The sequence below is a fragment of the Symphalangus syndactylus genome, chromosome 13 (assembly GCF_028878055.3).
Source record: "Symphalangus syndactylus isolate Jambi chromosome 13, NHGRI_mSymSyn1-v2.1_pri, whole genome shotgun sequence".
Lineage (NCBI taxonomy): Eukaryota > Metazoa > Chordata > Mammalia > Primates > Hylobatidae > Symphalangus > Symphalangus syndactylus.
In genome coordinates, this window is record NC_072435.2 from 20,308,860 (window position 1) to 20,336,835 (window position 27,976).

At 48.0% G+C, this 27,976-nt stretch overlaps 1 protein-coding gene across 3 annotated transcripts; it reads right to left on the reverse strand.

Moving 5' to 3' along the window:
* Positions 1-10: 10 nt before the first annotated feature.
* ZNF8 (zinc finger protein 8) lies at positions 11-27,970 on the reverse strand. Of its 3 annotated transcripts, none has more exons than XM_055239878.2 (5): positions 26,706-27,970; positions 20,020-20,146; positions 19,659-19,754; positions 9,985-11,468; positions 11-60 (listed from the first exon to the last, which is right to left on the reverse strand). In XM_055239878.2, the coding sequence occupies exons 1-4, from the start codon at positions 26,769-26,771 to the stop codon at positions 10,030-10,032; spliced, it is 1,728 nt and encodes a 575-aa protein (XP_055095853.2). In that variant the 5' UTR covers positions 26,772-27,970; the 3' UTR covers positions 11-60; positions 9,985-10,029. The 3 variants fall into 3 exon arrangements, with proteins under 3 accessions (XP_055095853.2, XP_063471401.1, XP_055095852.2); XM_063615331.1 differs by lacking the exon at positions 11-60 and adding an exon at positions 434-1,388; XM_055239877.2 differs by lacking the exon at positions 11-60 and having other exon boundaries at positions 2,491-11,468.
* Between the last annotated feature and the right edge of the window lie 6 nt (positions 27,971-27,976).

The window sequence follows — 27,976 nt, forward strand, 5'->3', positions numbered from 1 at the left end:
ACAGCGCTGCGGGGCCGGAAGCGGAGCGTGGGAGCTGCGGGTCGTCAGAACCTGTCCGTTCTGCGCAGGCAGCGCACCGGAAGGGAAGTATATTGACATCCATGGTTTTATATGTTCTTTGAAATATACAGCGTATGTACTTTTTTCTTTCTCTACGCGCACACATGTACACACAGATATAAAAGTATATGGTTTGGAGATACTCCCTCCAAACCCTGTATATCCTTAAGCAGATGTCCCCTAAGAACACGTACATTCTTCCACTCACCCAAGTAACGACATTGAAGCCTATACCCAATCCCTAGTCCATATGCTAATTTCTCCAGTTGTCCCAATGTCTTACGTAGTTTTCATCTTTTATTCGAGCACAAACACGCATTACACTCTACTGTCTCATTTCAAGTTGCTTTCAATCTAGAATGGATCCTGTTGTTTCTTTATAATGATCTTGGCAGTTTTCTTTTTTTTTTTATTAATTTTTTTTGCATACAAAAACAATAAACATTTTCTAAAAATACATACAAACAAAAAGATGCGTATCAAACATATTAGGAAGGTTGCACATGGGAAGTTGGGGAATAGAAATGGGGGGTGGGAGTTAAAATAAATGAGAGAGGGACTTTATATGGATCAGTGATAATAACTCAATCCTCTATTTGACAAAGAAGAGGGAGAAGGAAGAGGAAGAAAAAGAAAGTGGGATAAAGGATCAGAAAGGGAGGAAAATAGAAAAAAATTAGAGTATGACTCCAGGGTAGACCTGTTTTGTTGTCACTGAGTTGGTTGGTTGGTTTGTCTGTTGTATTCTTCATGTTTTGCCAAGTTGGCCAGACTGGTCTTGAACTCCTAGCCCGAAGTGATCAACCCGCCTCGCCCCCCAGAGTGCCGGGACCACAGGCGTGAGCCACCACGTCCAGCCCCCACATTGCTTCTGGCCTCCGTGGTAGACCTCCCAGACGGAGCGGCCAGGCAGAGGAGCTCCTCACTTCTACCCAGACACGGGGCGGCCGGGCAGAGGAGCTCCTCACTTCCCAGACGGGGCGGCCAGGCAGAGACGCTCCTCACTTCTTCCCAGACGATAGGTGGCCGGGCAGAGGCGCTCCTCACTTCCCAGGCGATGGGTGGCCGGGCAGAGGCGCTCCTCACTTCTTCCCGGACGGGGCGGCCGGGCAGAGGTGCTCACTTCCCAGACGGGGCGGCCGGGCAGAGGCGCTCCTCACTTCCCAGACGATGGGTGGCCGGGCAGAGGCGCTCCTCACTTCCCAGATGGGGCAGCCGGGCAGAGGCTCTCCTCACTTTCCAGACGATGGGTGGCCGGGCAGAGGCGCTCTGATCTTGGCAGTTTTCATGTATCCAAGCGAGTTTTCCAAAATGCCCTCCAATTTAGGCTTGTCCATATAGAGTATAAAACAATCATAATCTAATTTTACACGTTTTCTTCCACTGACCCTGCACATTTCTCCACTAAACATTTTTTGAAAACTTTTTGAAACATGGCTAGTATTACACCGTATGAATGCCATTTCTTTATCCCCCACCTCCAGCCGTCTAGCTAGAAATTGAGCAACAGGTGTATGCAGTACCTGTACATTCCTATTTCTGTATGTCCAGGAGACTCCCTAATAATAGGCAGGCCCTGCATGATGCAAATCACCTTAATCGAGGGAGGTGCCCGGGTACAGTGTGGGACATGATAATTCCATCTACACGCAGAAGGCCTGTATGACCTAGTGGAGGAGGCTCCCAATGTGCAAACTGACTCGGGTTACCCCTCCCTATTCCTACCACAGTCAGATCATCACAGGGGGACTTTAAAAATTCTATCAGCTATCGGCCGGGCACGGTGACTCATGCCTGTAATCCCAGCACTTTGGGAGGCCACAGTGGGAGAACTACTTAAGCCCAGGAATTCGAGACCAGCCTGGGCAACATAGTGAGTCCCTGTTGCTATAAATGAAAAAAATTTTAAGTAAAATTAAAAAAACAAATTTACATCTAGATAGCTATACATGACTAGTGGCTACCATGTTGTACAGTGCATTCTGGAAGATGTCCGTGTTGGATCTCCTTACAAAAGACCTATGGGAGACTGCTTTTCAGACTGGATGCTGATTTCTTCCCAGTTACCCACTGCAGAAACAACTTGAATACCTTGGAGGACATGAAGATAACACTGGAAATGGGGGACTTGGCTATTGGCTACAACTTGCATGTAGGGGGCTCTCGAGTAACTTGGAAATGTATGTGTGCGCTACAGCCACCTTCCAGGGACCTTTATCTTACATCTTTGGTATCATCGAGTTAAAGCTGTTTTACACTCAACTGTTTCTGTCAACTGAACACAAAAACACACACACACGAGTATATATAGAACAAGTATGAATATGACCAAGACACACACTCTCTGCTCATGTGAACATTGTATGGGGGATGCAGACAGTAAACAATGAAAGAAATTATCAAACTTACTTTAATTTGAAAGAGTTAAGATTTTTGTTTAATTTAAATTTATTTTTTGAACTGGTAATAATTTTACATGTTTCAAAATTCCAAAAATATAAAAGGATAAAGAGTGAAAATTATTCCTCATATCACTGTCTTCCCAATTCTCCTGACCAACCAGTGTGCTCGCCACTTTTACCCTTTCAGAGATTATGTGTGTACATATAAACAAATGTTTCTTATTTATTTATTTTTGAGATGGAGTTTCGCTCTTGTTGCCCAAGCTGGAGTGCAATGGCACAATATGGGCTCACTGCAACCTCCACTTCCTGGGTTCAAGCGATTCTCCTGCCTCAGCCTACTGAGTAGCTGGGATTACAAGTGTGCACCACCACACCCGGCTTTTGCATTTTTAGTAGAGATGGGGTTTCACCGTGTTGGTCAGGCTGGTCTTGAACTCCTGACCTCAGGTGATCCACCTGCCTCGGCCTCCCGAAGTGCTGGGATTACAGGCATGAGCCACCCCGCCTGGCCTGTTTCTTCTTTACATAAATGGAAACATACTCTACAATTTGACACCTTGTTTTTATCTACTTAACTATCTTGGAGCTCTTTCTCACATTAGTATAGTTTGAGGATCCCTAATTCAAAAATCTGAAATCTGAAACACTTCTGGTCCCGAGCATTTTGGATAAGGGATACTCAACCTGCATATAAAGAGTCTTCATTTAATGCTCTCCATTCCACCGTAAATGACTTAGCCAGTTCCCCATGGTGGACATGGAGGTTGTTTCCAAATTCTGACTTTTAAGATCAATAGCATAATGAAAACCATGCACAGTCTGCACACGTACAAAAATATGTGTAGGATTCATTCCCAGCAGGTTTGCTTAGACGAAGGGTTTATGTATTTGTAATTTAGATAGTGGCTGATAAACTGCCCTCCACAGAAGTTGTATCAATTCACATTCCCACTGGAAATGTATAAGAACCCCTCCAATGCCCCCTTTGAGAAAACTCAAGGCTGGTAAAATACTGGGTGGAGAGCACATTGTTACAATCCTCCTGAAAGTTAATTTAAAAAGCTACATGAAATTCATAGAGAAAATCCTCAAAATAGAGTAAGCACATGTTACAAGACAACTAGAAGGGATTCCAAATTTCTAAACACAAGATAACTATACACATATATATTCCTCTGTGTGTTATGTAAAATTTAGTGTACACTATATGTATGTGTAGACACATGTGCATATTTTAAGAAAAAATTGCAAGGAAAATTAGTAAAATCCTAATGGTAAGGACCATCTATGGATGGCTAAAGTTGAGGAATTTTACACAGGTTTTCATATGTTTTTTTTTACTTTTATGCATTTTCCAAGTTTTGCTACAAAGAACTCACATTACTTTTATGAACAGAAAAAACCATGTCTTTTCCCTAGTTAACAGTAATTTCCACGGAGGAGTTTCTTATCTGTTTCAAAATATCTACAAGGAAATCAGTAGGAATATCATGCTTAGAAAATGTGAACTGAAATGAGAAACAGAAAATATGCAAAGATCTGAAACACTTCTGGTCCCAAGCATTTCGATAAGGAATATTCAAGCTGTATATAAAGAGTCTTCATTTTTAATGAATTTTTATGATCACCATTCCACTATAAATGACTTAGCCAGTTCCCCATGGTGGACATGGAGGTTGTTTCCAAATTTTTACTTTTAAAATCAATAGCATAATGAAAACCATGTAGCCTGCATACATATAAATATATATGTAGGATTCATTCCCAGCAGGTTTGGTGAGACAAAGGGTTTATGTATTTGTAATTTAGTGACTGATAAACTGCCCTCCACAGAAGATGTATAAGAACCTTCCCACACCCCCTTTGAGAACTCAAGGCTCATTGAGTTCCAGTTGATTGCTTAATCCCAGCTTACCACCCAGTGGGGCTGCCATAACCACAGCCAACCCTGTGCCCCCGCAGAGAAGGATCAACTGTGACCCCTTCAGGACTGGCCATTTTGGGGGCCAAGGTGGAGGGAATGAGGCAATCACAGGCCTGACTTCCAGAGCTGTCTAGAACCATGCTGTCACTGTTGGTCCCACTGCTTCAGAAGGGAGGAGCTTTCCTGTCTGGATTCCCAAGCCTGTGCCCCAAACTGCTGGTGGAGCAGAAAGGAGGAATGATCCAGAATAGGGTTTTGGTACCAGACTGTTTGGTTCACACTCTGGTTGGCCGCTTGGTAGCACATTACTTCTTCTCTTAGGGCCATCCTGCACTATTGGTGGCAGTAGGGATGAAGTAAGCAAAGCCGAAATGTTTACATGGCAAAATCAACAGGACCTCTGACTCCATGGAGTGAGGAAGGGGAGAGGTCAAGAAGACTGATTTTCTGGCTTCCATGATGGGATGGCAAGTGGAAACAGCTTCCAGGAAAGGGATCACGGAAGCAGAGACTAGTCTGGGTGGAAAATGAGTTTTGTTTGGGATGGGCTGGGTTTGGGGAGCTTTCGGCACACTTCGGGGAGTTGCCCCGTAGCACACAGCAGTTGTTTGGGTCTGAAGCCCAAATCTCAGAAGCACCACACTGATTTATTCGGTGGTGAGCAGCAACAAAGCTAAGGATGTGGGTGACACCTGGGGAGGGCGTGGAGCACAAGGTGGACTCTAGGACCCCAGGGACCCCAACATTTAGGAGGGGGGACAGGAGGTTTAGAAGTCTCTGAAGAATTAGAAGGAACCCCACAATGCAAGGAGACGGAGCTCTGCAAAGAGGTTAGCAGGCTTCACAGTCCTGGGGATGAAGAGAGACGACACCAGAGGTGGTGCCGTGGACAGTGGTTGCAGTAGGTTCTGTGAAGCAGTGGGGGCGGACAGCGGGTCTGAGGTGTGAGCTGCCACCAAGGGAATAGGGAGCACAAGCAATTCTCCCAAGAGCTTGAAGGAGAAAAGCAGCAGATATGGCTAGCTGCCTCCATCATCCACTTCCCAAGACTGTTCTCTCCTACCTGTCTCCACCACAGGTTAGAAAAGTAAATACGAGGTTTCTAAGCCCTGTTGTTATTAGGGGTGGCCCCCTGACCCATCTGTCGCCAATGAGACTAAGGGGGGCATGTGCTGCAGGCTTCTGGGAATGTTTTCCTTTAAACATCATCAGAGATAAGTGTTGGCCTGCCCATTCCCCCTTCTTTCAGTCTTCACTGTGGATGCAAAGGCTGGAGCCATGGTAGTCTCCCCATGACCACAATGGAAAGGTTGAGAGATTGCAGAAAACGTCGGATGTAACACAGCTGAGCCACTGAAAACACAGCCTTTGAACAAAGCCTAATCTGTTTAAGCCATGGTCAGCTGGGTGTTAACATCAAATTCTAACTCCACCACTTCCTAGCTTGGGCTGGTTACTTTTGTTCTAGTTACCACTAGCTTTTGTCCTGTGCCTAACTTTGCCTATCTATAAAACGGTACTAACTCACAGAACTCTTATTGTGGCAGTGTCTGAGGATGCAGCATTTAGCTATGCGAATGAAAGGTTATCTAAGGAGATAGAAGTGGCGCAGGCCAAGGTAGGAGGCCGGAGTTGCTGTGAAAAGTGAGAGCTGACACGGGCAATGTTTTGAGGACAACCCCGAAAAGGTAAGTGCAGAGAAACGAACTTGGGCCATCCACAGGGTCCTGTTGAACCTCTAGAAATGAAAAACAAAGCTGGCTCTGGCATCCTGGAAGCCAGCTTTGCTGTGATTGGATCGCTGAGTTGTGACACTCCCAGCATCCAAAAAGTAAAAATGGACACAGGAAGTTCTGACGCTAATGAGTTCCAATGCTCAACCGTTCCAACATGGTTATTCAAACTGCTGTTTGGCAGGGTGCAGTGGCTCACACCTGTAATCCTAGCACTTTGGATGGCCAGGGTGGGAGGATCGCCTGAGCCCAGGAGTTTGAAACTGGCCGAGGCAATATAGTAAAACCCCATCTCTACAAACAATTAAGAACTTTGCTGAGTGTGGTGGCACATGCCTGCAGTCCCAGCTATAGGGGCGGCTGAGGCAGGAGAACTGCTTGAATCTGGGAGGTTGCAGTGAACCGCGTGACAGAGCAAGTCTCCATCTCAAAAAAAAAAAAAAAAAGAAAAATTCCAACCAAATGCACTGTGTGGATCTTGTTTAGATTATGATTACCATGAAACAAATGGAAAATAAAATTTATGAGGCAACCCAGAACATCTGAACACTAGGTATTTGATGATATCTGTTTAGATGTGATAATGACAATATAGTTCTACTTGAGATTTAACAAAATTAATTTTTCCTGTTTCATCACAGAAATTCAGTGAAAGTAGGCTAGGCACGGTGGCTCACACCTGTAATCTCACCATTTTGGGAGACTGAGGTGGGCAGATCACTTGAGATCACGAGTTTGAGACCAGCCTGGCCAACATGGTAAAACCCCATCTCTACTAAAAATACAAAAATTAGCTGGGCACGGTAGTGCACACCTGTAATCCTAGCTACTCAAGAGGGCTGAAGCACGAGAACTGCTTGAACCTGGGAGGCAGAGCTTGCAGTGGGCCAAAATTACGCCACTGCACTCCAGCCTGGGCGACAGATCGATACTCCGTCTCAAACAGAAAAAGAGGGCCAGGTGCGGTGGCTCACGCCTGTAATCCCAGCACTTTGGGAGGCCCAGGCAGGCGGATCACAAGGTCAGGAGATTGAGACCATCCTGGCTAACACAGTGAAACCCCGTCTCTACTAAAAATACGAAAAAATTAGCCGGGCGTGGTGGCGGGCGTCTGTAGTCCCAGCTACTCAGGAGGCTGAGGCAGGAGAATGGCGTGAACCCGGGAGCCGAGATTGCACCACTGCACTCCAGCCTGGGCGACAGGGTGAGACTCCGTCTCAAAAAAAAAAAAAAAAAAAAAAAAATACAAAAAAGTAGCTGGGCGAGATGGCACATACCTGTAGTCCCAGCTACTCGGGAGGCTGAGGCAGGAGAATGGCATGAACCCGGGAGGTGGAGGTTGCAGTGAAGCGAGATTGTGCCACTGTGCTCCAGCCTGGGCGACAGAGTGAGACTCCGTCTCAAAAAAAAAAAAAAAAAAAAAAAGAAAGAAAGAGATTACATGAAATTAGCTTTTCTTTTTTTTTACTGCATTGCCCAGTGGAGAAGAATATGAACAACCTCAGGGCTAATGCCCTGCTTTGAACTCAGGCTCAGCAGTTTTACCTGCCATTGCTTTCACACTATCAGTGCACAGCAAAAATGCGAACTGACAGCTTAGTATGATTGTGAAAATGGTTTTGTCCCAGTGGACGAACATGGTTATATACATATCCAGGGCAGGAGAGTGGTGGGGAGGTAGATGGGAGTACCAGCAAAAATATATGACTCATGTTTGAAAATGTCCACAATAAATCCTTAAAGGTTACTCAGAAAAATAAGTAGCTGGGCACAGTGGCTCATGCCTATAATCCCAACACTTTGGGACGCCAAGGTTCGAGACCAGCCTAGGCAACACAGTGAGACCCTGTCTCTGCAAAAAATAAAAAAAATTAGGAATGGTGGCACATGGCTGTGGTCCCAGCTACTTGGCAGGCTGGGGTGGGAGGATCACTTGAGCCCAGGAGGTCCAGGCTGCAAGTGAGCAGTGATTACACCACTGACTCCAGCCTGGGCAAAAGAGTGAGACCCTGTCTCAAAAAAAAAAAAAAAAAAAATTGGATTATCTTCCTTATTTCACATCAATTATGAATGCTGCAAAACAGTAAAGGATGTACTAAAAAGTACATCATGTATAAACTAGCTAATGACACCATCTGTTAAAATCAAGCTTATATGATTTCTAGTCTAGTCCAGCCCTGATCAATCAATTTGAAGGTTTTTTTTTTTTTTTTTTTTTGAGACAGAGTCTTGCTGTGTCACCTAGGCTGGAGTGCACTGGTGTGATCTTGGTTCACTGAAACCTCTGCCTCCCAGGTTCAAGCGATTCTCGTGCCTCAGCCTCCCCAGGTAGCTAGAATTACAGGCGCATGCCACCACACTTGGCTAATTTTTGTATTTTTAGTAGAGATGGGGTTTCACCATGGGCCCAGGCTAGTCTCAAACTCCTGACCTCAAGTGATCCGCCCTCCTCAGCCTCCCAGAGTGCTGGGATTACAGGTGTGAGCCGCCACACCCCGCTTGAAGTTTTAAAAATGTCAGCTACATTTCTGGGCTGGGTTTATACCCAGGTGGCTTCTCCACCTTGGCACTATTGACATTTGGAGCTAGAGAATCTTTGTTGAGGAGCTGTCCTGGGCACTATAGGGTGTCGAGCAGCATCCCTGGCCTCTACCCAGTACCCACTACATGGAAGCTCCAGGCACAGCAACCAAAAATGTCCTTAGATGTCACCAAATGTGCCCTGGAGGCAAAAGCACCACCAGTTAAGAACCTCTGGCTCAGCTGGGCGTGGTGGCTCATGCCTGTAATCTCAGCACTTTGGGAGGCCAAGGCGGGTGGATCATGAGGTCAGGAGTTTGAGACCAGCCTGGCCAACGTGGTGAAACTCCATCTCTACCAAAAATACAAAAATTAGCTGGGCGTGGTGGCAGGTGCCTGTAATCCCAGCTACTTGGGGGACTAAGGCAGGAGAATTGCTTTAACCTGGGAAGCGGAGGTTGTGGTGAGCAGATTGCGCCATTGCACTCCAGCCTGGGTGACAGAGCGAGACTCCATCTCAAACAAAAAACAAAGAACCTCTGGCTCATAGCAACACCAGATGTTTTTCAAGAGGAGCTGTGACACTCCCCTGCAGGGAATGCTGTGGAATTTCATGGCGGCTAGTCACGTAATTGGGTTGGGGGTGTGGCTGAAACATGGGCAGGAGCCATGCATGCTGCAGATGGTGAGGAACAGAACTGCTCCCAGTGGACCACATCAACAGATGTGGAATAAGCAGTTTTCAGGGTATGAACTGAGAACCTAACCTGACTTCACACATAAGCACAAGCTAATTGCTGCATGCTTGGAATTTACCCAGAATTTCCCAGAAATGCAATAGCATATTATGTTGTTAAAAACTTTTCCAAGAGTTAGTCACTACTTTGGAAGGTCACGTTCCACATGGGAAGGCCCCTCACAGTATTGCCATGGTCAACATCATAACCTCTACCAGTCCACAAGCAACAGGCTACTGCCCTAGGTCTCCTGGCAAAATTGGGCCCACAGTGACAAGGAGAAATACTGCACCAAGTCAGTACACGTTACTCTACAATGTACTCTACCATAAATTACTTTCATTTTAATGATCCTTTACAAAATGGGGCCGCATATTGATTTTTTTGACATTACACAGGTAGGTAGGTTATATTACCTGCAAACTCACTGTGGTGTAATGGAAGGAATGTCACAAAATATGTCGCTAAAGAGGGCACTGAGTTTGATAGATTTGGGACCAACCAACCTCGGGTGCTTGGGAAGCATCATTTCCTTAGGAAGTCAGAAGTCACCAATGACATTTCTACCCCCAGCCCCTCTTCATGAGTGCACTGTGTGGACTTACCACATTTTTTACTTGTGGTTAAAAGTCATCAGCAAAGTTTCTCTCCTATGTGGATTCTCTGATGTCAAATAACATGGAAGCACCCACAGAAGGCTCTTCCACCCCAATAACGTGCACAGGGTTTTTCTCTTGCATGATTTTTTGGATGTCAAACAAAGCCAGGGCTCTGCTTTCTGGCTGCCCTGCCTTTGCTCCACCTGCAGAGCTCTTTCTGGAGTTCGAGTGTTGGTGCTGAACCAGGTGGGAGTTCCTGCTCGAAGATTGTTCACGCCGCCGGCTTCGCCCATGGGGCTGCTCCTCTCTGGTGTGAGTTATCTGGTGCCGGATGAGGTGAGAGCTCTGAATGAAACACTTCCCACACTGATTACATTTGAAGGGTCTGTCGCTCCGGTGAGTCCTCTCATCTTGACTCAAAGGTGGGTCACAGCCCAGGGCTTCTGTCCATTCATGCTTTGTGAGAGCTGGCGTCTGCTCAAAGATCAGCCTCTGGCGGCACTCAAAGGGCTTCTCCCCTGCGTGCTTCCGCTGGTGCTGGGCCAGGGATGAGCTGTGCCTGAAGCCCTTCCCGCAGTGGTTACACTCGTAGGGCCTCTCCTCGGTGTGAGTTCTCAGGTGCAGGAAAAGGCAAGTGGTCCGAGAGAAGGATTTCCCACACACGCTGCAGGTGTATGGCTTCTCCCCAGTGTGTGTCCTCTTGTGCCGCCCCAGGGAGGAGTTCTGGTTGAAGGCCCTCCCACAGTCCTGACACTCATAGGGCTTCTCCCCGGTGTGAATCCTCCGATGGACGGTAAGGTGTGTACTATGGCAGAAGGACTTCCCACATTCGGCACACTTGTAGGGCTTGTCTCCAGTGTGGATGCGCTCGTGCTGGACGAGGGAGGAGTTCTGGCTGAAGGCTTTCCCACACTCCTTGCACATATAAGGTCTTTCTCCCGTATGAATCCTCTTGTGCACGGTGAGGTGTGCGTTATGGTTAAACGACTTCCCACAGTCAGTACATTTGTAGGGTTTGTCCTGCACCTGGCTTTTTGTGAGTTCCGTAACTGGAATGGCCTGACTGGAAGCTCTGCGACAGTCACTGTTTTCACTGGGCTGTTTTCCTGGGGATCCTGTCTGCTGATTGACTAAGCTGGAGTTATGTTCTGAGTCTGTAATTTGTGAGTCGTAAGTATACAAATACTCTCCTCTAGAGATCTCTGGGAATGGATTTGGGCTTGAACTCAGGACGCCGTTTTCCCCGAGTCGGAGAGTTTTGTAGCCTTGATCTTGAACTGGTGCTTCCTTGAGGCCAAATTCTAACTGCTTCAAGTTTTCCTGCTCCTTGAGTGCCAGACCCTGGCTCTGACGCTCCCTGTCTTTCCCTAACGTGGTGGGATAAGGAGCATCTGTCGGGAACCCTTCCCTTCCCGTGACATGGCATGGCTCCTCTTCAGGAAGGCCCTCTTCCTTGCGCGATGCTTGGCTTTCAGATCGAGGCTCCCAGCCTGAAAGAAAACCCAAAGATCTCTGAGCTGTTGGGAGAAATAAAAGGAAGGGGAACAGGCCTCCAACACCATAGGCCTGATATTGAACTGGGGTCCTAACCAGTTGCCCTGGCAAGTCCCCTGATTCTCCTCTTATTTTAACATCAAGTGCCCTCAAACACGGCTTCACTCATTCAACAAACATTTATTGAGCACCTGCTGTGGGCCATGCACTGGCAATGAAGTGAAGCTATATGAGTTCCCTGTTTGCTGCTGTAACTTAAAACACACTTTTTTTTTTTTTTTTTTTTTTTTTTTTTTTTTTTGAGACGGAGTCTCGCTCTGTCACCCAGGCTGGAGTGCAGTGGCGCAATCTCAGCTCACTGCAAGCTCCACCTCCTGGGTTCAGGCCATTCTCCTGCCTCAGCCTCTCCGAGTAGCTGGGACTACAGGCGCCCGCCACCACGCCCGGCTAATTTTTTGTATTTTTAGTAGAGACGGGGTTTCACCGTGGTCTCGATCTCCTGACCTCGTGATCCGCCCGCCTCGGCCTCCCAAAGTGCTAGGATTACAAGCGTGAGCCACCGCACCCGGCCTCACACTTATTATCTTATAGTTCTGGAATGCAGAAGTCCTAAAATCAAGGTGCTGGCAGGGCTGGTTTCTCTTCGGGAGGTTCTGGGGAAAATCCTTGCGTCTTCCCATTCCTAGAGGCCGCCTGCATTCCTGGCCTTTCCTTCACCTCTGGAGCCGAGCACAGCATCTTCAGATCTCTCTCACTCACCTCTGCTTCTGCCGTCACATCTCCTTGTCTGATTCTGACCCTTTTGCTCACCCAGTATCCAAGATACCCAGTTCTGGGGATTAGGACAGGGACTGTTATAAGCCAGGCTCCCCACTTTCCCCAAGCCCTCTTCAAGCCCCCTCATCTGCTCGTGTCCTGACCAAAATACACATCATGTGTTCATTCATTCCGGGTCCACCTCACCACACTAGAATGTTCACAGCCAGTGCTTAGAAATGACAAGTAGTGGAAGCTCAAAAATATGTCTCGGCCGGGCGCAGTGGCTCACGCTTGTAATCCCAGCACTTTGGGAGGCCGAGGCGGGCGGATCACGAGGTCAGGAGATCGAGACCACTGTGAAACCCCGTCTCTACTAAAAATACAAAAAATTAGCCGGGCGTGGTGGCGGGCGCCTGTAGTCCCAGCTACTTGGAGAGGCTGAGGCAGGAGAATGGCGTGAACCCGGGAGGCGGAGCTTGCAGTGAGCCGAGATTGCGCCACTGCACTTCAGCCTGGGCGACAGAGCGAGACCCAGTCTCAAAAAAAAAAAAAAAAAAAAAATATGTCTCAGTGAATGCTGAAGGAACGTATCGAGGGAACGAATGAACGAGAGCTTGACAACAGGAGAGATACTGGAGGAGCTGAGGCTGGCCAGGTGCCAGGCTTCCTGCTCTGTCACCTCTGGCCCCCAAATTTGACTCTCTGGCTAGGCCCGGTGGCTGACGCCTGTAATCCTAGCACTTTGGGAAGCTGAGGCAGGAGGATCACTTGAGGTCAGGAGTTCAAGACCAGCCAGGCCAACCCTGTCTCTACTAAAAATACAAAAATTATTTGGGCGTGGTGTTATATACCTGTAGTCCCAGCCACTCAGGAGCCTAAGGCATGAGAATTGCTTGAACCCTGGAGGCGGAGGTTGCAGTGAGCCAAAATCAAACCACTGCACTCCCGCCTTGGCGACCAAGCAGAGACTCTGTCTCAAAAAAAAAAAAAAAAAAAAAAAAAAATTGACTCTCTACATAGCACCCAGAGGTTTCTTCTAAACTATAAGTCACTTCACAAAAATTTATACACTAATGTTCATAGTAGCACTATTAATTAATAGCCAAAAGTGGAAGCAACCCAAATGCCCCTCAACAAACGGATAAACAAAATATGGTCTATCCACACAATGGGATATTATGCAGCCACAAAAAAGAACAAAGTACTGACATCTGCTGCAACATGGATAAGCCGGAAAACATTCGCTGAGTGAAAGAAGCCAGATACAAAGGTCACAAATTGTAAGATTCCATTCGTATGGAATGTCTAGAACAGGCAAATCCATGGAGACAGAAAGTAGGTTACTGGTTGGCAGGGGATGGGAAAGACGGAGGGTGACTGCTAATGGGTTACTTTTGGGGTGACTGATATGGACTGAATGTCGATAGCAAAATTCCTATGTTGAAAACCTAATTCTCAATGTGAGGGTATTTGGAGATGAGGCCTTTGGGAGGTGACTAGGTCACGAGGGTGGGGCCTTTAAGAATGAGATTAGTGACCTTGTAAGAAGAAATACCACAGGGCTTGCTTCCTCTCTCTGCCGTATGAGGGCACAGGGAGAAGGCGGCCTTCTGCAATCGAGGAAGGGGCCCTTACCAGAGCCCCAATCAGCTGGCACTGTGCTCTTGGAATTCCAGCCTACAGAACCATGAGAAATAAATGTCTGTTGTGTAAGACACCCAGGCGGTGGTTTTTGTCATGGTACCCCAAGGTGACTCAGATGGTGATGAAATGTTCTGTAATTAGATAGTAAAGATACATGCACACAATGTGAGAATATACTTAAAACCGCTGAGCAGTACACTTTAATAGGTGAACTTGTGGTATGTGAATTGTATCTTGATAAAGCTATTATGCAAAACCAAACAGACCCACCCTCCTCCCCACTGCAAGCCAGCCCTGGTCATTCCTCCATTCACTCTGCAGTCACTTCTGAGGATGGACACGACCCTGTGCCCTTCTCCACCATGCCCTGGCTGGCCTCACCTCCTGTCTCTTGCCCCACGCCCACTCTGCTCCACATGGCTCCTCACATCCCTCCAATGCATCCCACATACTCCTTCCTGGGGCCCTTTGTACGTGCTGCTCCCTCTGCCAAGAACCCTCATCCCCAGACATCTGCCCACCTTGCTCCCTGTGCCCCAGTTTGAGTCACTTTCTCAGAGAGGCCTCCCTGCCAGTCCTGGGACATGAGCGCCCCATCTCGCCCTCCCCAGGTGCATTTTCCTTTACAGCCTCATCACTGCCTGGCACTGGCATCCATCTCTCAGACGCTGAGTGAGGGCCCAGCCTTTCCTGTCATTCTTTGCTGCGTCCACAGCACAAACAGCAGCACATGGCAGGTCCTCAGGAACATCCGTGGAACAGGCTCGTGAGCCGGGAGACTGCCTGAGAGACAACGTGGACGAAACACAGAGACTAAACACAACACTGTGACCCCGGCCGAGACCAGTGCTGCCTGCTGGGAGAGTGTGGAAGAACATCTGGAGGAGGGGACTTGAGAACACTAGTGAACTGGCCTGGCCAGGAACAGCAAAGAGCACTGAGGTTGAGACAGGCTCCAACTCCAGCCTGACTCCTGGCTGCCCAGAACGACTCACTGATCCTGGCACTTGGGAAGCCACGGAGTCTCTGGGAGAGAGGGTGAGCAGTTGATGAAGAGAGGAAATGGGAGAAGAGCTGGGACTGCAGTCAGCCAGGAGGTGGCCTGCAGCAAGTGAAGCAAGGGAACCAGTAAGGAATGATGCCAGACGAGTGACAGGGGCCAAGGAGGTGCTTGAGATCGCCCACAAACCCCTGTGAGTGCACTGGGAGTGGGATCTGCCTGGACAGGGATTCTTTACCATTATTTTATTTTATTTTTGAGACAAGGTCTTACTCTGTCACCCAGATTGAAGTGCAGTGGCATGATCTCAGCTCACTGCAACCTCCTGGGCTCAGCCTCCTGAATAGCTGAGACCACAGGCATGCACCACCACACCGAGCTAATTTTTTTGCATTTTTTGTAGAGATGTGGTTTTGCCAGGTTGCCCAGGCTGGTCTTGAACTCTTGGACTCAAGCGAACCACCTGCCTTGGCCTCCCAAAATTCTGGGATTACAGGCATAAGCCACCATGCCTGGCCTCTTTTCCTTTATTCTTTAATGCTCTGTTGCTCAGCCTGGAGTACAGTGGTGCAGTTGTAGCTCACTGTAGCCTCAAACTCCTGGGCTTAAGTGATCCTCCCCGCTCAGCCTCCTAAATAGCTAGGACTACAGGCACACACCACCATGCCAGATAATTTTTAAATTTTTTTGTAGAGACGGGGTCTTCTTCTATTGACTAGGCTTCTTTTCCTTAAAAATAATTGAAAAATTTACTCTTTTAATCATGTGATATGCTGAATAATGGCCCCTCAAAGATGTCCCCATCCCAATCCCTGGAACCTTATGTGGCAAAAGGGATATTGTAGCTGTGATTAAGAATCTTGAAATGGGCCAGGCGTGGTGGCTCATGCCTGTAATCCCAGCACTTTGGGAGGCTGAGGCGGGCGGATCATGAGATCAAGAGATTGAGACCATCCTGGCCAACATGGTGAAATCCCATCTCTACTAAAAATACAAAAAATTAGCTGGGCGTGGTGGCACGTGCCGGAAGTCTCAGCTACTCGGGAGGCTGAGGCAGGAGGATCGCTTGAACCCGGGAGGTGGAGCTTGCAGTGAGCCGAGATCACACCACTGCACTCCAGCCTTGTGAGAGAGTGAGACTCTGTCTCAAAAAAAAAAAAAAGAAAGTAAATAAAAAGAATCTTGAAATGGGAGATTATCCTGGGGCCCTAAATCGGACCAAAGGGTCCATATAGGAGTGCAGCAGAAGGGTCTGAGTCAGGGAAGGGGTTGTGATGATGGAAATGGGTCAGAGTGAAGCCCTCTGAAGATGGAGGAAGGGTCTATGAGCCAAGGAGTCTGGGCAGCCTCCAGTTGCTGAGAAAGACAGAAATGCATTCTCTCTGGGAGCCGCCAGAGGAACCAGCCCTGATGAACCATTTTGAACTTCCGACCTCCACAAATAGAAGAAAATAAATCTTTTTGTTTGTTTGTTTTGAGACAGAGTTTGGCTCTGTTGCCCAGGCTGGAGTGCAGTGGCATGATCTCAGCTCACTGCAACCTCCACCTCCTGGGTTTAAGAGATTCTTGCGCCTCAGCCTCCTTAGTAGCTGGGATTACAGGTATGCACAACCACGCCTGGCTAATTTTTGTATTTTTAGTAGAAACAGTGTTGTGCCATGTTGGCCAGGCTAGTCTCAAACTCCTGACTCAAGTGATCCGTCCGCCCTGGCCTCCCAAAGTGCTGGAATGATAGGGCTGAGCCACCGTGTCCAGCCAAATCGGTGCTTTTTCAAGCCACCTGGATTGTGGTACTTTGTTACAGGTGCAACAGGAAACTAATATGAAGCATTACATGGAAAATATGTTTCTGTCTTAACATAAAGCCTTGAAAACCTTCTGCTTCTGGAGTATTTGTAACTGTCTAGGTATTAAGTTATTGAAACTGTCCATCATGATTTTGACCCCATACTCCTAATCCATGCAAGCATGACATTTTGCTTAGTATTTATGGGCACACGTTTTAGATCCTGGATTTGGTTATGGCATAAGACTTGTGAGTGACAGGCATATGCCCAGGGTGATGAAAATTTGCTTCTGACATACATGTCTGAAGTAAGAGTAGTGACAACCGATGAAAGGGACAGGAAAACAGGGTCTGCAGCAGATTCACCCGACTCCCGGTTGATGGGTCATACGCTATCATGGGGACATATGTGTTTTTCTGCAGAATCACAAAGCCCTGGGTGGCATCAGAAGTATTTGGGTGGGAGGCTAATCTGCAGGCATTGCTGGTTGTACATCCCACAGCCAGAAGCTATTTGCTCTAGAATGTGGTCAGGGTACCAACACACAAGCCACAGCAAAGGGATCATGACTTGCCCAAGCCAACTATGACAATCTAGACACCTCCTAGCTTTCCAGCCTCTCTAGCAACTAGGGTCAGTGCAAGAGGAGGTGACCTAGTTCTGGCTGAAGAGACCCCAATAGGTGACATCTGGAGTTCTGTCCAAAAGGGACAGATGTGGCTGGCAGAATTCTTCCTACCTCTTCCCCTCCTTCCTGCATGGAGCACAATTGTGATGGCTGGAGCTGCTGCAGCTGTACTGTAATCCCAAGGGCAGCCTGGGAAAATCACAGAACAATCAGCCCTGGCACCTCTGAGATGCTAAGACAGTACCAGCAGACTCAGGGCTCCTGTTTTACGAGAAAAATGCTTCTTTTTTTTCTTTTTTTTTCAAGCTGCTCCAACCTGGTTTCAGGGTGTTTATAGCTAAACACAATTCTTACTGATAAGAGAATAAAGAAGGGTGTGGGGAACAAGTTTACAGAATCTAGACATGTGACCAGGTACAGCGGCTCACACCTGTAATCCCAGCACTTTCAGTGGCTGAGGCAAGAGGACTACTTGAGCTCAGGAGTTTGAGACCAGCCTGGGCAGTGTAGAAAAATCTCATCTCTATTAAAAAAAAAAAAAAAAAAAAAAAAAGAAACACAAACAAACAAAAAGTCAGGCATAGTGGCTTACGCCTATAATCCCAGCACTTAGGAGGTTGAGGCAGGATTGCTTGAGCCTAGGAGTTAGTTTGAGCAGCCTGCAGCCTGGACAAGAGTTAGTTTGAGCAGCCTCTACAAAAAAAAAAAAAAAGAAAGAAAGAAAGAAAAAAAAAGTAAAATAATTTTTAAAAAAGAAAAAGAAAAAAAATCAAGAAAATTAGCTGGGTATGGGGGCACACACCTGTAGTAACAGCTACTGCGGAGGTTTAGATAGGTGGATCACTTGAGCTTAGGAGACTGAGATCATGCAACTGCACTCCAGCCTGTGCAACAGAGTGAGACTGTCTCAAAAACAAACAAACAAACAAAAAAAAGCCAGGTGCAGTGGCTAATGCCTGTAATCCCAGCACTTTGAGAGGCCAAGACGGGAGGATTGCTTGAGCCCAGGAGTTTGAGACCAGCCTGGGCAACACAGTGCGACTCTGTGTCTCTACAAAAAAATTTACAAAGAAAATTAGCCAGGTGCGGGGGTACACACCTGTAGTCCCAGCTACTCAAGAGGCTGAAGGAGGATCATTTGTGCCAGGCAGGCTGAGGCTGCAGTGAGCCATGATCATACTGCTGCCACTCCAGCATATGCAACAGAGACTGTCTCAAAAAAAAAAAAAAAAAAAAACAGCTGGGCACTGTGGCTCACACCTGTAGTCCCAGCACTTTGGGAGGCCAAAGTAGGTGGATTGCTTGAGCCCAGGAGTTCGAGCCCAGCCTGGCAACATGGCAAAACCCCATCTCTACTAAAAATACAAAAATTACCAGGGCGTGGTGGTGCATGTCTGTAATCCCAGCTACTCGGGAGGGTGAGGTGGGAGGATCATTTGAACTAGGGAGGTTAAGGCTGCAGTGAACCGTGATTATGCCACTGCACTCCGGCCGAGGCGATAGAGTGAGACCCTGTCTTCAAAACAAAACAAAACACAAAACACAAAGAATCTGGACATGAAAGAATGAAATGGAGAAGATGAAGGGCAGGTTCACATATCAGAAATGATCCCACAGAAAGGACATGCTGAGAAGGATGGTGAGAGAGGGAATGACCTGCAGCCTATAAGGGAAGACAAAGCAGAGAAGGGAGGAAGAGGTGGGATTCTCAGCACTGGAGCACAGGTGATGACCTCTGAGCTTAGAGGATGGGAGCACAGGTGAGAAGGCTATGGAGCACTGTGCAGAGATTTAACATGGCAGGCCTGAGACCAGCATTCTTAGGAGAAGCCTGTTCACAAGGTTAGCCCTTGGCTGCAACTAAGAATTTGGATTTTGGGATGGTTCCCACGACCCTAACTGATGAGAGTGGTTTACTACACCCACACTGCACACACTATGTGGTTTATTCCAAACACTGGCTTTCTCCTGATAGTCTGGAATCTTGGTCTGTGCTAGGCAGAGTGTCTATGTGACAGCCTCAGTCAAAACTCCCAGCACTGAGTCTCTAACAAGATTCCCTGGTAGAGCTCATGTCTCATGAGCTGTCACACCTGAGTGCTGGGGGAGCCTGGCACATCCTGAATGACTCCACACTGAGGGGACTCTGGAGGCTCATACCTGGCTTCCTCTGGACTTATCCCCATGCGCCTTTCCCCTTTGCTGGTCTCATACTGAGAGCTGTCAGCATGAATCTACGCTGAGTCCTGTGTACTCCTAGTGAATGGGGTGGTCTTCGGGACCATCAACCACCACCCTTTCCATGAAGTGCATCTCCAGTGACCCACTGGGCTGCTCCCATTAGCTGCTCCCCATAGTAGGTTCTCACCTGGATGGCAGCCCTGGGTGGTTCCTCTCTCAGCCACCCATAGCTCGGTCCCTTGCTCCAGCTGGGAGATGACTTCAGGCTTCGGGAGCTCAGGACCTGGAAATGGGGAAAAACACAGGAGGTGAGGGGCTGCTCGGCAGAGAAACAACAAGCCCAGGCTCCAGACCAGACTCCCGGCTGTGAGGACATGTGGGCACCTCACAACATGGTGGAGCTCTGCACTGCGATGGAAAAGGGCAGACCTCCCTCTTCATGCACTCCCATAGGGAGTGAGGACCCAAGGTCAGGTCCTCACACCAGAGGCCCCATGACTTATAACCCTGAGAGAATCAGCTATCACACCTTGCGAAGCAGGGCTTACCTACGGAGAGCAGGTGCCCAAAGGTCTCCAGCATCACATCACGGTAGAGGATCCTCTGGGTAGGGTCCAGCTGCCCCCATTCCTCCTGGGTAAAGTCCACAGCCACATCCCGGAAGGTCACTGGTTCCTGAAACATCACACACATTCTCAATCAGCCGGACTATCTCCATCAGTGCTTTCTGGCAGGGGAAGAATGGAGAAGGAGAAAACAGGCAGGCCCAAGTCACGAGAGACTGCAACGTTATGAATGATGGGAGTCGGGTCTCATGGGCACCTATTAGGCCACTACACATAGGTGTGGGTTGTACAGTGAGGACATGTGAGAGGACTCACCAAGATCAACAACTCCAGGCAGAGCTGACCTACATCGGACAAGACAGACGAGGGTACCAGCAGAGACTGGCCTAAACCACTGATTTGCAGGTTTGTCAGCTAAACAAACAGTTACTGTTTTAAGTAAAGCAGACACTGTTTTAGGATAGTTACACAGCAGCTAACTAATATACTCACTAATAATTAGATACAAAGTGAAATTGGCTAGGCGTGGTGGCACGTGCCTGTAATCCCAGCTACTTGGGAAGCTGAGGCAGCAGAATCGCTTGAGCCCAGGAGGTGGAGGTTGCAGTGAACCAAGATTACACCACTGCACTCCAGGTGAGGCGACAGAGCGAGACTCCATCTCAAAAAAAAAAAAAAGAGGTTCACCATCCTTCCTGAAAAGAAGACACAGGCTGGGGTCAGAAATTCACCTGTTTTCAGGGCAAGGCCGGCTCACATGACAGAAGCAGGCCAGTTTAAGAGCCCACAAGGACACTTACCTGTGAGTGGTGGGACTGGAGGTGATGGGGAGCATGGACCCTGTCTGAAGGAGCAGCAGGGACTCAGAACTGACTGATTATGGGAAAATACAGGTCCCTTTGTCAGAACAGCTCACCTCTGAAGAGAAGCTGAAAATTAGGTCAGATTTTTATGTGAAAAATCCTTTTTCTTTTTGAGGTAGAGTCTCGCTCTGTCACCCAGGCTGGAGTGCAGTGGTGCCACCTCCATTTACTACAACCTCTGCCTCCCAGGTTCAAGTGATTCTCCTGCCCCAGCCTCCCTAGTTGCTGGGACTACAGGAGCGCACCACCATGCCTGGCTAATTTGTGTATTTTTAGTAGAGACGGGGTTTTACCATGTTGGCCAGGGCGGTCTCGAACCCCTAGCCTCAAGTGATCTACCCGCCTCGGCCTCCCAAAGTGCTGGGATTACAGGCGTGAGCCGCTGCGCCTGGCCTTTATGTGAAAAATTCTGATTTTTATAAGTTGATGCAACATTACCTAAAATGTGTCCCATAAACAAGGCCCTTCTGCAGCCATGCTTGAAAGCCAGATATTTCTGGATCAGAGTCTTGGCTCAGTCATTTTGTCCCCAAGAAGCATCTTTGCTTCCCAGTTTCCATGTCAACAAAGCATCACCCCTTCGGGGCTGTATAATGATTAAGTGGTTTACAAACACTTCCTACAGGACATCTGGATAGCCACATGGAAAAGAGTAAAGATAGTCCTGTCTCAGCATATTTTCTGTTGCTGTAACAGAATATCACAGACGATAATTTATTGCTTTTGGTTTTTTTTCTTTTTTTCTCGAGATGGAGTCTCACTCTGTCAATCAGGCTGGAGTGCAGTGGCACAATCTTGGCTCACTGTAACCTCTGCCTCCCGGATTCAGTTGATTCTCCTGGCTCAGCCTCCTGAGTAGCTGGGACTACAGGTGCATGCAACCACATCCAGCTAATTTTTGTATTTTTTAGTACAGACAGGGTTTCTCCATGTTGGCCAGGCTGGTCTCGAACTCCTGACCTCAAGTGATCCTCCCGCCTTGTCCTCCTAAAGACAAGGTACTTTATAAAGAAAGTTTCTTTTTTTTTTCTCTTTCAATAAGTTTGATAAAGTTTATTTGTGGGCTGGGCGCAGTGGCTTAAGCCTGTAATCCCAGCACTTTGGGAGACCGAGGCAGGCGGATCACGAGGTCAGTAGATCGCGACCATCCTGGCTAACACAGTGAAACCCCGTCTCTACTAAAAATACAAAAAATTAGCCGGGCGTCGTGGCGGGTGCCTGTAGTCCCAGCTACACGGGAGGCTGAGGCAGGAGAATGGTGTGAACCCGGGAGGCAGAGCGTGCAGTGAGTCAAGATCGCGCCACTGCACTCCAGCCCAGGCGACACAGTGAGACTCTGACTCAATTAAAAAAAAAAAAAAAAGTTTATTTCTTACAGTTCTGAAGGCTGGGAAGTCTAATATCATGGTACTGGCATCTGGTGAGGGCCTTCTTGTTGTGTCATAAGATGGTGGAGGGCATCACATGGTGACAGGGCAAGAGTGTGCCAGCTCAGGTCTCTCTCTCCTTCTAAAGCCACTAGTCCCCTCAAGGGAGTCCCACCTGATAACCTTATCTAATCCTAGATTTCTCCCAAAAGTCACCACATTCAAATACTATCAACACATGAAATTTGGGGCACACATTCAAACCAACACAGACTTCTACCTTATACCATATATAAAAATTAACTCAAAACAAATTAGGCTGGCTGGGCAGAGTGGCTCATGCTTGTAATCCCAGCACTTTGTGAGGCTGAGGCAGGCAGATCACTCGAGTCCAGGAGATCAAGAGCGGCCTAGGCAACATGGTAAAACCCTGCCTCTACCAAAAAAAAAATAGAAAAAATTAGCCAGGCTGCCTGTAGTCCCAGCTACTTGGAAGGCTGATGTAGGAGGAGTGCTTGAGTCTGAGAGGAGGAGGTTGCAGCGAGCCAAGATCATGCCACCGCGCTCCAGCCTAAGCAACCAGAGTGACATCCTGTCTCAAAGAAAAAAAAAAGAAGAGAAAAAAAAGAAATAAAATAAAATAAAAACAAAGCCATAAATGTAAAAGGCCGGGCGTGGTGGCTCACGCCTGTAATCCCAGCACTTTGGGAGGCTGAGGCGGGCAGATTGCCTGAGCTCAGGAGTTCGCGACTAGCTTGGGCAACATGGTGAAACCCCGTCTCTACTAAAATATGAAAAATTAGCCGGGCATGGCAGCGTGCGCCTGTGGTCTCAGCTACTCGGGAGGCTGAGGCAGGAGAATTGCTTGAACTTAGGAGGCAGAGGTTGCAGTGAGCCGAGATCGTGCCATTGCACTCCAGCCTGGGCGACACAGTGAGACTCCGTCTCAAAAAAAATAAATAAATAAAATAAAAAGTAAGAGCTAAAACTATAAAACTCTTAGAGGAAAACAGAGATAAATCTTTATAACCTTGGATTTGGCAAGGGATTCTTAGATATGAAACCAAAAGCATAAGCAACTAAATGCAATCAATTGGACTTCATCAAAACCAAAACTTTTGTAGTTCAAAGGACATTAGCAAGAAAGTAAAAAGACAACTCACTGAATGGGAGATAACAATTGGGAATCATGTATCTGATAAGAGACTTGTATCTAGACTATGTAATGGACACATACAACTCAGTAATAAAAAGACAACCCAGTTAAAATAGGCAAAGAATCTGTATAGTTATTTCTTTGAAGAATATATAAAAGAAGATACACAAATGGCAAATAAGTACATGAAAAGATGTTCAACACCATTAGTCATCAGGGAAATGAAAAATCAAAACCATACACCATCAGAGTTGCTGCTAGGTTAAAAAACGAAACAAAACAAAACCACACATACCAAATACTTCAATTTTTTTATTTTTTGAGATAAGGCCTCACTCTGTTGACCAGGCTGCAGTGCAGTGGTGCAATCTTGGTTCACTGCGACCTCCACCTCCCAGATTCATGTGATTCTCCCACCTCAGCTTCCCAAGTAACTGGGATTACAGGCATGTGCCACCAAACCCAGCTAATTTTTGCACTTTTAGTAGAGATGGGATTGCATCATGTTGGCCAGGCTGGTCTTGAACTCCTAACCTGAAGTGATCCATCCGCTGTGGACTCTCAAAGTGTTGGGATTACAGGCATGAGCCACTGCACCAGGCCCCAAATACTTCAATTTTAAAGGTATATTTCCTTTTAAGAAAAACATGAGTAGATTAAAAAACACGAAAGAAATTTTGGTACAGGTAGCAGGTGGCTCTGATAGGAAACATACAGAAAGATGCCTTTGGTTGGGAACTGAGGTCTCTGCTCCTGTCTCTGTCTTCGCTTTCCTCCACTCAGAATGTCCACCAATTTTGATATGTGCTTCCCGTGCCTCCTGCCCCCACCTCCCATCATCACCCCTTCTGCAAGAGTCACTGGTGACAGCCTAGACACCAGGTCCACTGAGTACTGGTCTGTCCAAGCCATGAGAATTCTCAGTGGCATCATACAAGTCCTTCATGCCTCCTCTTGGCCTCCTTCTTGGAATTCTAGCAGAAGCCCACTCCTTGTTGTCTCATGATGTTCTTTTTGCCCCACATCAGATCCCTGTAGCCTTCCCTCTTGTCTTGCACTTCTGGAGCCTAAAGGGGTGGGGCTGTGCTCAGATGTTTCTCCTTTACATATTCTTCTGCTGATCAGGCCACCCCAGCATCAGCCAACACCTGGTCACTGGGCCCTAACCACTCCTCTCTTTTTCCCATTTAGTTGAGCTGTCAGTATCTCCCTTCCCACCAGCCCCTAATGCATGAGTGGGTTTTTTCAACTCTATGCTAGTCCTGCTTAAAACACGTGAATGGCTCCTTCTCATCACTGAATACTAGATGGCTCCTCTCAGCCTGGCTATGGTAGACTGAGATATAGAATGGTCTCCAAGGATATCCAGGTCCTAGTTCCTAGAACCTGTGAGTATTACTATATATGGTAAAAGGAACTGTGCAGATGTGATTAGGATTTTCAAACAGAAAAATTATCCTGGATTATCCAGGTGGGCCCTAAATGCAATCACAAGTGTCTTTATAAGAGGTAGACAGAGGGAGCTATGACTATAGAAGACATAAGGCAATATGATCACTGAAGCAACATGTTACAATGCTGGCTTTGAAGACGGGCAAAGGGCCATGAGGCGAGGAATAGAAGGTCTGTAGCTCTCACAGCTGGAAAAGACAAGAAAACATTCTACCCTAGAACCTTGGTAGGGACGGTAACTCTGCTCATACCTTGATTCCAGACCAGAAAACCGATTTCAGACTTCTGACCTCCAGAACCTAAGAACAAATGTTTTAAGCCACAATATTTGTAGTGAATTGTTACAGCAGACACAGATAACCAGATAAAACACTGGACCTTGAAGCTCTCCATTCTGGCCCTTGTGATGGACAGCCTCCAAGATGCTCCCCCACCACCTCTGCCAATGACCTCCAGCCCTGGTGTGGTCCCCTCCAACACTGAACAAGGTTGACTTTGTAACCAGTAAGACACTGTAGAAGTGACAAGAGTGTGAATTCTGAATCCAGGTCATGGAAGGTGTTACAGTTTCTACCTTGCCCTCTCCTGGATCACTTGTTCTGTGGGAAGCCAGATCCCATGCTGTAAGGATCCCCAGCAGTTCCAAAGAGAGGCCTACATGGAGAACAACTGAGGTCTCCTATCGACAGACATGTGAGTGAGCCATCCTGGAGGTGGATCCTCCAGCCTCAGTTAGGTCTCAGGTGACAACAGCTATGCTGACATCTTCACTGTAACTTCATGGGCCTGAACCAGAACCACCAGCTAGGACATTCCATTACTCCTAACTGTCAGAACTTGTGAGACATTTATTGTTGTTCCAGGTCACGAAGTTTTGAGTTACACAGCAACAGGTAACTAATACACTTTCCCTCAAGCCTTTCTTACGGCTCATTCCGTGTCCCCCATCCACAGCAAGAACAAAATAAAACGTAGTAGCATTTCATGCAAATTTGGAGTAACACACATCTGAAAACCTGCAACCTAAGATTATCAAGTCTCACTTTGTGTACCAAATCTGAAATAATGCAAATTCCCACGAACAAACCAACGACAAAAAAAAAAAAAAAGTGTATAATTTCAAAGTTGCAGAGCTTGAGGAAGTATAATTATTGTTGTTTCCTGCCACGCGAGGCAGCTTTATGGAGAACACAGGCAGCAGCCACTTTGTCTAGAAAGTGGAGCTCTGATGGCCAGATGGCCCTGCAAACACTGACCGCCCTGCACTGCAGTTCTCCCACAGTCTCGCAGGGGACGACCCTGGTAGTCACTCTCATCACGCTCAGTGCGTGGTGACCCATCGTTGCCCCCAAGAGGTTGTGCCCAAGCCCCAGGGCAGGGGCTCCGAGGTGCTGGGGTCCCGGTGGGTGTCCGCTGACTCCACGCGTTAAAGCATCTCTATTCGATGATTCTTGCCACCTGGGCACCCGGCCAACGCTACAATTACTGTTATCAGTCAACACGAGGACAGACCTTCCTGGAATGGGCAAGGGTGTCAGCGAGGCGGAGCCGAACGCAGGAGCTGGGCCTGCTCGATTCTCTCGGGAAGGACCGACCCCAGCCCTGGGGAGGACAGGGCCGCATGGAGCATGCGCATTCGGGGGCCAGGCGCCTGGTTGGAGCCCCGGCCCCCTCTCTGACCGGCCAGCCCCGACCCGCGCCTGAGTTTCCCCACGTGTCAAGGGCATTAACAGCGGTGCCGCTCACACCGCGCCGCGAGGTGAAAGGGTCAGTCTCCGCAGGAGACGCTTGCCCGGAGCCCGCGGCCGTCGTTATTGTTGTTATTGTTACCTGAAGCCGGGCCGCCGGCGGCCCCACAGGCATCACTCCCGCTGCCCATTCGTCCTCGGGGTCCATGCTGGATCGCCCAGTGAAGGACAGCGCCTGAGGTGATTCCAGGACCAGAGACGCACTCCAGTCAAAGGGACCACCCGACTCGCCGAACGCCGGACAATGGCGGCCTCACCGGCGACGCGGCGACTACAACTCCCAGTAGGCCATGCGGCGAACCACAGCTCTCGGCCAATGGAAGTCTCCGATGGCCTGGCCTTCGACCAATGGAAACATTATGGCCGATGGCCAATGGGAGCCTCCACCCGTTGGCCTCTGGCCAATGGGAGCGCTCAGCTAAGGCTGGTGGGGGCGGTGTTGTTCCGGGCTGCGATGCCCCTTAGGGTGCGGGCAACCGGAGGCCTCACTCGTGGGCAGGGAGCGCGGGCGGACCCCGAGAGACGGCTGATTGTGGGGGTGGGGACCGTCCGCTCCTCCTAATTGCTGCGGGCCGTGCACGTCTGCGCGGGCCGGACCTGCTCTTCCCGTGAACTTGCGCGGGAGGAGGCCCGGGGCTGCGCCGCTTTACCCTCTGCTCCCCGGTGCCTAAAATGCACACGCATCAGTCACAGGACGAGTTAGGGGTTTGTTCATATAAAAGACTTTGCTCGTAGCGGCTGGAAGCGGGGAGGCTCGGAGCGGTGGTCGTGTTACAGGAAAGGGGTCCGGTTCAGACCCCAAGGGAGGGTTCTTGGATCTCGCGCAAGACAAAATTCAGGGCGAGTCCGCAGTGCAAAGTAAAAGCAAGTTTGTTAAGAAAGTAAAGTTGTGAAACAGCTACCCCATAGACAGTAGGACGTTCCTGAAAGTGAGAGGAACGTATGCACCCTAGGTACAATGCTTGTATATATTTAGGCTAAAAATAGATACTGGGGAGATGTGCTCTGCTACAAGGGTTTGTGAAAAAGGATTAATTTTCTTACTGTATTTTTCAAGAATCGATATTATTTTTAAAGCAAAATTAGGAATGCCTTTGTTCTCTAGATGCCGGGATATCTGGACACTCCCAAGTCTGGGTGTGTTTTAGTAACAATAATTAATGTGTTCCCTTAACCGTAAACATCTAGAGATTAGGAATACCTACTTTTCTGGGAATGCAGCCCAGCCTCATTTTCCTAGCCCTCACTCAAATGGAGTCGCTCTGACAGTCCTATTGCTTCTCCCTGTGGGTGTTCACTTTGTGATGTGTCTTTTCTGTGGGTCTGTTGTAGTCCATTAAAACGGTTTTTTTT

Excerpts from the sequence above, each read along its gene's own strand:
- ZNF8 (XM_055239878.2), bottom strand. The coding sequence starts at position 26,771 with ATGGACCCCGAGGACGAATGGGCAGCGGGAGTGATGCCTGTGGGGCCG. Across the intron at positions 19,755-20,019 it reads TGGGCACCTGCTCTCCGTAG|GTCCTGAGCTCCCGAAGCCT; the intron begins GTAAGCCCTGCT and ends CCCCATTTCCAG. Across the intron at positions 11,469-19,658 it reads CACCCAGGGCTGCCATCCAG|GCTGGGAGCCTCGATCTGAA; the intron begins GTGAGAACCTAC and ends GTTTTCTTTCAG.